The sequence below is a fragment of the Motacilla alba genome, chromosome 1, assembly GCF_015832195.1.
Source record: "Motacilla alba alba isolate MOTALB_02 chromosome 1, Motacilla_alba_V1.0_pri, whole genome shotgun sequence".
Lineage (NCBI taxonomy): Eukaryota > Metazoa > Chordata > Aves > Passeriformes > Motacillidae > Motacilla > Motacilla alba.
Window position 1 is genome coordinate 78767567 of NC_052016.1, and position 8018 is coordinate 78775584.

General features: G+C 48.3%; 1 protein-coding gene across 1 annotated transcript; it reads right to left on the reverse strand.

Annotated features, from left to right (window-relative positions):
- Positions 1 to 262: 262 nt before the first annotated feature.
- On the reverse strand, positions 263 to 4203 carry SLITRK1 (SLIT and NTRK like family member 1). The gene has a single exon (XM_038143154.1). It carries the CDS (start codon positions 3606 to 3608, stop codon positions 1530 to 1532), a length of 2079 nt encoding a protein of 692 aa, XP_037999082.1. The 5' UTR covers positions 3609 to 4203; the 3' UTR covers positions 263 to 1529.
- Between the last annotated feature and the right edge of the window lie 3815 nt (positions 4204 to 8018).

Genomic DNA, 8018 nt, shown 5'->3' on the forward strand with positions numbered 1-8018 from the left:
GGGCGGGGGGGGGGAGGAGGTGAGGGGAGGAGGGAGAGGGGAGGAGGCAGGCAGGAAACTTCTGTGTGTTATTTACATTGGGAAAGGAGGGAAGGAAGGGTGTTTGTGCCTCTGCCTGTGAATGAATGAGAAAGAGGAAGGGAGGGAAGGAGGGAGGGAGGGAGAGACACACACACAGAGCACTGAAAGGAGGCTCTGTCCCCTAAACCCAAGTAACCCATTTGCAAGAATTGGATGCTGGAAAAATGGTAAAGACCCGGAGTTGAAAACATTTTCACTTTAATACTGAAAAAATATGCCATTATAAAATCCTCGAATAGAATTAGTAAGTTTCACTTGCTTCCTCTGTTCTGTTTTCCTCAAGTTATAGTAAGATTTACAACAGCACAGAATTTTCTACCATTAAACTTTGCAGCCTAAGCGCTAGAGTGACATTAATTGGTCATGCTTAACTGCCTTGGATTTTTTTTTGTATGTTTACACTGTTACCATAATAGAAATCAAGGGTACTAATTTTTACATTCAGATGGAAAGGCAATACTGATTATGTATATTGAAAAAGAAGAGAGAGAAAACAAATCCTCCCCACCTCCCCTGAAGAAATGAAACACAACCCATTATCAACAAAGCAAATATCTCCCAGCAAAGTAATTCCCACCTAGACATAAAAATAAAAATGAAAATTTTAAAAAAATCCAATGAGAATATTCATGCAACTATGTCTTAAATAAAATCTTTACAATTTTTTTCCACATTAAAAGTACGATCTCTACTGCCTATTGATCACACACAAAAAAAAAAAAAAAACTGGCGAAATGGCACTTTTTATTATTATACTGTATTTTGTATATAGAAGGTTTGATACGAAGGGACTTATCAGGTAAGAGGGATGATGGTGTGAACTAGACGCTGCTTCCAGTCGGGGGCTGGAGCGTCCCTGGGATGCGTTGTATCCATGCGAGCCATGCAGCACTTTTTTTTTTTTTTTTTTTTTTGTCCATTTGTCTGTTTGTTTCGGAGTCGGAGTCATTTATTTACATTACATTCATGCCTTCGTGCAACTTTCCACTCCTGCTTTGCCGTCAGGAGGAGGCCAACGCCAGTCCTCTGCTCCCCTCATCTTCCCGGCCTCTTGCAAAGGGGTCGGTCCACAAGGGAAGAGGGCAAAAAAGCGAATCAAACCCCAACACAATTGAACAAAAGCCCAACAAAACCAGGAGCCGTGTTTCGCCCTGCCGGAGCCGAAAGAAGCTGTTCCGCGTCTGTCTGTCGCTGCTCCGGCCGCGCACGGGCGGGGGATGCGCGCACCGCGCTGGGCTGCGCAGCGCTGCAGGGATGGGCTCCGGCGCTGGGCTCCCCGCGCCGCCCACTGGGCCTCGGCGCTTGCTATCGGGGTCGTGAGGAAGGGCGTGCATGTGTCTGTGTGTTTCGCTTCTCACAAAAGGTAGCAGCGGAGGTGCAGAGCTGTCCCCGGCCGGCGCGGGAAGGGCCGGTCCCGGGTGGCGGCTGCCCCCGCCCCTCCCGCAGCCTCAGTCCGACAGGGAGTGGGAGCCGCAGTCGTACACCCTGTGGGCCCCGTCGGCGCTGTAGGGCCCGTTGTGCCAGTAGGACGAGTCGCAGACCGTCTGCAAGGAGTTGATTTCAGATGCAGAGGAGTTGGCATCCCTCCTCTTGGACCGCTTTCTGTTCCTCAGGATGAAAACCAGCATGCCAACCACTGTGAAGGCAGAGGTCACAAAAACCAGCAGAAGCCCTGGCACTAGCACCGAAATAGAGACCCGGCTGGTCTCCAAGTAGGAGTTGGAGTGAGTACCTGTCTCTGTCAAGCCGGTGCTGTTTTTGTTAGTAGAAGTTAATGTGGGAGAGATTTTTAACTGAGGGCAAATCACATCGTTGGAGAGAGACTCGAAATCCTCCTTGAAGAAATCTTCAGGGGACTCACACCTCAGGTCACTCATAATCACCTTGGGGCGCAGCATCTCTGCCCACTGTTTGAAAGGCACGATAGGGCACGTACAGTCCCATGGATTGCCGTGCAGGTCGATCTGGGTGATGGAGGTGAGCTGGTCCAGCACCCCTGCCACCGGGAGGTACATGAAATAATTGTTGTGTATGCTCAGCTTGGAAAGCGAGACCCCGGCAAACACGTCTACTGGGAGAGACCTCAGCAGATTGTTGTTGAGAATGAGGACTCTCAGTTTGGGCATCGCATTGAAGGTGCCAGGCATAATCATCTGGATCCCATTAAACTCCACGTTCAGATACTCCAGGTTTTGCAGCCCAGCGAATTTCTCCCGGGACAGGGTGTCTAAGTAATTGCTATCCATGTAGAGCCATCGTAGATCAAAGAGGTTCTTGAAGGTGTTGTTCTCAACGGTGGCAATGTTGTTGTTGCCCAGATCGAGTAAATTAAGTTTTCGGTAATCCAGAAAGTGGGATTTCCTGATGGTGTGTATTTTGTTGTCTCTCAGAAACAGCTCCTGCACGTTGGAGGGCTTGGGCTTCAAATCCACCAAGCTGCTCACATTCCTATCATTGCAATTAACCTTTAAACCTGAGCCAGGGATCTGATCACAGCTGCAGATGTGCGGGCAGGAAAAGGTGGCTGGTAGTTTGCTCTTCGCACTCACTGTCGACACGGCAGCAGTGGGTTTGGTCTTGATTTGCCAGTTGACGGGAATCTTTGTACCTCCGTTTGGAGCAGATCCTGGTGTGGCGGGGTCTTCTTTGCCATGTATTTTAAAGGGGGTTGGAATGGGACCAGGATCGCAGGTTTCTTCTTCAGCAGGGGGAGCAGCTAGGCTGGAATCTACTCTGTTCTTTTTACACAGCTCCTGCTCTGTGGTCTCATTTAAATCTTTGCCCTGCAACCTAGTGGGAGCTTCACAAATCACTCTGCCGATCAAAGCGTTTTTAGGTATGTTTTCCAGCCATTCTTTCAACGACAGCAGATCGCAAGTGCAGTCCCAGGGGTTATCCTCTAGCAGGATTTCAGCAATGCCTGGGATCTGCTCCAGGACCTCCTCGTAAGGCAAGGTTTTAAGACGGTTTCCCCGGAGGTCGAGGTGGGTGATCGGCACATACTGAAACACGTTGGGGGGCAAGGTGCTGATGAGATTGTCATTTAAAATCAGCACCTCTAGCTTGTTTAAGTCCCTAAATGCTCCCGGGTCAATATCCCGCAACAGATTAAAATCTGCCTGGAGGTATTCCAGATCGTCCAGCCCCAGGAAAGTCTGCTTCCTGAACGATTTGATCTTGTTGTTGTTTATGTGCAAGCGTTTCACCAGCTGCAGCCCAAGGAAAGCCCCAGGAACAATCTCATGCAAACCGTTGTTTTCCATGTGCAAACTGACCGCATTGTAAAAGTTAGCAAACTCATTAGGGAAAAGTCGAGTCAGGGAATTGCCATGCAGGAATAAATGGTAAAATTGGGAAGTTGGGGCGGTGAAATGTTGCAGGCTGGTAAATCCCTTTTTCTCACAGTCTACGTGCAAATCCCCTTCTATCTCGTTGCAGGCACAGATCTTCTCTTTGCAAACGTCCCCTGTAACGTTTCCAGCAGCAAAACAAAGAGACGTCTCCAGCAACAGAATCCAAAGCAGCATTTTTAAACCGAGCAATTCATTCCCGATCTCATCACAAAGTAACAGCAACCATCCTCCTCACACGGAAAGCAATTCCAGTTCATTCAATACATTAAATGTCCGAACCACCAGCAAAGGGGGAGGAAAAAAAAATGTGTGGGGGGGAGCAGGGAGGGTCGGCGGAGGGGGGGGGATGCTTTCTTTTCTCCTCTCTCCCCCCCACGCACAACTGCAAAAGCCCAGATTCCAGTCAGTAATTATATCCACAAACTATCCAGGCACGTACTGCAAGGCAGGCGAAAAAAAAAAAAAAAGAAAAAAAAAAAGTAGAAGGAAAAAAAATCCCCCTCCTCGCTCGCCCTCCCTGACGCCTGCCGGGCAGCTAAGTGGAGGTCTGCCGGCCGGGCTGGCTCACCGGCACGGTGCTGCTGGCCCCCGGCCGCCGCTGCATGTTAGGGAGGCGCGGGCGGGAGCGCGGCGCTGGCCGCGGAGGCTGCGCGGTGCGCGGCTCCGCGCGGACTGACCTTGCCGCGCGGCGGCGGAGCCGCGCTCCTCGCCCGCCGCCCGCCGGGCGCTGTCCAGCGCCGCGGTGCTGAAAGCGCCCGCCCCAGCCTAGGCGCTGCCCGCCGAGCCGCCGGCGCCGCGCCGCGCCTGCCCCCGCTGCTGCGGTGCGCGGCTGCCCATGCCCGCCGGCGGCCGGAGCCTCCGCGGGGCCGGGGCCGGGGCCGCCCGCCCGCCCGTCCGCCCGCGCCGCGCCTCGCCTCGCCCTGCCGGCAGCGCTGCCTCCCCTCCTCTCTCGTTCCCTCGCTCCCTCGCTTCGCTCTTCTTTCCTTTTTCTTCCGCTGCTGCCGAGCCGCACGCTCGCACACACTCACATGCACGCAGAGGGAGAGTTGCTAAGAGGCTCTGCTCGTTTCAACCTGGTGCACACTGAAAGATCTGACACCCTCTGCTGAGCTGCAGTGGCAAAAATCCATCTGCTGAGGGAATGCTGGAGAAGAAAAAAAAATCAATCCACGTACAGGGCAAGCGTTAAAAACGCTGGCATTAAAAGCTGTAGATCTATTCAGATGCGTTCTCCTAAATAGATTATTTAATTTATTTCTTTTCTTTTAAAATGGAAAGTTTAGCATTCCCCTCCTTCCGACCGGTTCCTTATTGCCCCCATTCACACACACTCACACCTGCACAGAAGGAGGAAGGAGAGGAAGGCTCGTTTGCCTTATCGTATTTCCCAATGACTTGAACAGAATTAGTGTCAGGGTGTCAAGCGAATAGCAATTTGAGGTAATTATTCTGCACGCCATTTTTATCGTTGCTTTAAATGCGTTTCTTCCTCCCCTGCAGTCTAGGGTGTTTTATGCTGGATTTTGTCTCTTGCTGGTGTTCTCTATGCAATGTCGAACCGGGGATTAATGCACTCTCTATTTTTCATAATTTAGATGATCACAGAGGAGAGGGAGGTAGGGGGGAGGGGATTGCTGCACTGTTAGCAGTTCACGATACCTGTTCCCACGGAGTGTAGTGTCTCCCTTAAGGAGGGCAGGGGAGGGTAGAAACTGACGCTTATTCTTATCCCTGTAAAGATTTAGAGATGAGTGTATGTCCACGCATAGATATTTCTGTAGGGATGCTCCTTATATACTCTCTGTGGAAAAGAAACGCCTGCTTCCCTCGACACCTTTCTTCTCGCCCCTTCCATCCCCCCCTCCCCCCCACTGCCCTTTTCCAGCTCCCACCCTTCTGACAAAAGAGATTACACAGCGGAAAAATCGGTGCTTGGCCTTAAAGACAGGAGCCAAGCACGCAAAAGTTTCTGCATCATTTGGACGGATTTCAGATGCCTACGAGCAAAGAACCAGTTGCACCTCTGGTGGTGCAAGTGGAAACCCGCGTTTCTCCTGCCTTGCTCTGAGGAGGAGGAGGGGGAGAAGGAGGAGGAAGAAGAGGAGGAGGAGGGGGAGGGGGAGGGGGAGAAGGACGGGAGGAGGAGGACGGGGAGGAGGCGCGAAGGCGGGAGAAACAGCCCAGCCCCCTGGTGCCTCCTGCAGCCCGGGGCTCTGCCTCTCGAGTCCGGCGCCGCTGGTGAACTTTGCGGCATACTGGTAGGGATGTAACCGCGGGAGTGGGCTGGAGGAGGGTTATTTATAGGAAAATCCAGAGAGCCATATGGATCCTGCACCCCCTGGTCCCGGCGGCATGTTAATTTGGTCAAAGCTTCTCCCTGGCTACCGCTTGCAAATAAATTAGACATCCTGCCGATGATGATCTTATCAAATTAATGTGATTAGACTACAGACAAGTTACAACCGTTACCATGGCCATTTCAAGTCCCCAGGATGAATATTTGGTCTTTTGGTTTGTTCTGGTGGGCAGGGAGGGGAAACGAGGAAGGAAATGGGACAGGAGTAGGAAACAAAACAGACAGAAAGAGAGAAATCTTGACCCTGAAAAAGCTTATCCAGTAAATTACAAATGGGCTAGAAGAGATAAAATGCCACTGAGACAGAAAGCACCACAAGAAATATATCGTTGGTTTCAGTAGGGAAAGAAAAAGAGAAAAGGAAACTTGGCACCACTTTGGGGCACATTAATTCATTTCTCCTGGTGGTTTCTTTGTGATTATCTCTCTTTGATGTCAGGGTGGAAGGGTGGGGGTAAAAGGCTGTCTGGAAAGCTTCTATTGATCAAAAATTTCAGCCTCAAAGTGCAAGGGGAACTGGAGGCAAGAAAGTCCTAGGACAATCCACAGAGAGAAGCAGGACAGTCAGAGGAAAGGAAAAGGGTCAGGGCAAGGGTCAAGGACACATTTACTTGGTGTCAGCAGCAGTGACAAGTTCACTGTGAACAAAGTTTTTGCAGAGGAAAGACTGAATATCTGGAGTCTGGTAAAGACTCACTGGCATGTGGGGCAGGAGGACTTGCTCTCCGCCTGCCTTAGAAGAAAACTCCCAAGCATCTTTACCTTTATGTTATTAAAATTGCTCAGGCACCATAAAAACAATCAAAATGCAACCAGAGGACCTGAACATTAACAAGATATTAAATAAATAAGTATGAATTGAATGAATGGAAGGAGACAATGACCTGTTGTCAAAGCGTGAAGGACAGATTACTTGCTTCTTACAACGGATATGTTGAGAGGTGGGAACTGGTGGAAGCCATCTGGGGACCTGGAATTCCAAAGTGATTAAAACCCAAAAAGTAAAAAATATGCCAGAAGAAATAGGAGTGTTTAGGGATGCTATGTATCTCCCAAAGGAGTATTTGTCTAAGAAAGCCATTGTATTTTCAACTGTATACTTTGGAGATTGATGTCTTATATTTAAAATATGTGTATTTAGACAGCATCTGCTCTGCAAAAGTTAACATCTAGGAGACAATTCAGAGTGGAAGAAAAAAGGCATCATCCATTTTAGGTTTGATATCTGAAGGTTTTTATTCTATGAGTCAAGCTACCCAGAAAGACCCAGAAAATTAATCTATCGTAACTCAGTGTCATAATCCCAAATTTCTAGTTTTTTTCATCTTACTGAGTTAAGTTTGGAAACAAGTCTAAGGATAAGAGGCCTGCCTTTAAGAGTTTTAAGGAAACACCTATTCCTGGGTCAGGTTGATTGGGAGCTGAAATGTTTTACTATGTTACTTAGAGAGTGTGGTAAAGTGAGAAAACATACAGCATTGAAGTGCAAGTTAGTCTGGGTCTTTAAAATTCAGTATATGCATCCCAGTTTACAACTCATACACAGTTTGTGTAAACAGAACTCCCATAATCCTCTCTAAATTATCCAGAAGGTCAGATAAGGGAAAGAGCATACAAGTATATTGTCCTTGACTGTTATCTTTTACCTCATGTTTCTGTCTACAAATTCTAGAAGCCTAAAACAATGAGTTGACTACTTATACCTTTCCTCTGGGTGTAAAGTCCATATTTAACCACATACAAGCCAAATGAAGCCATTTTGAATAGAAATGGGTTTACTCGTAATATGGAAAGGTACTTGAAATAGGAAAAGGTAGTAGAATACTACTTCGTTTTCCCAATTAGTAATCTCCCATCTCCCTGTTGCTATGGCTATGTAAGTAACACTGGGTAAGGGTATATTTGTGCTACTTTGCAACATGATAAAAAGCTAGTTACTTCATCTAACACTGTAGAACTTGCAGAGGAGAACTCAGACCATCTGCAAAGGTTCTAGAGAAGAAAGCAATTATTATGGTAGACATCCTGATTTCAGTGTTTGGGCTATGTACTGTAAAACTGGCTTCATTATTTCTATGGAGGTATAAAGACATCCTAAAGACATCCTAAAGACTGTAGACATGATGTGTGTATGGATACACACGCACACATACATATATACATATGCATGTAAACATTTGTGCACTACAAATCATGGTAGACCAGCAAATAACAGAGTTATAGGATCA

Bases quoted from the DNA above. Each gene is read 5' to 3' on its own strand.
- SLITRK1 (XM_038143154.1), bottom strand. From the start codon at position 3,608: ATGCTGCTTTGGATTCTGTTGCTGGAGACGTCTCTTTGTTTTGCTGCT.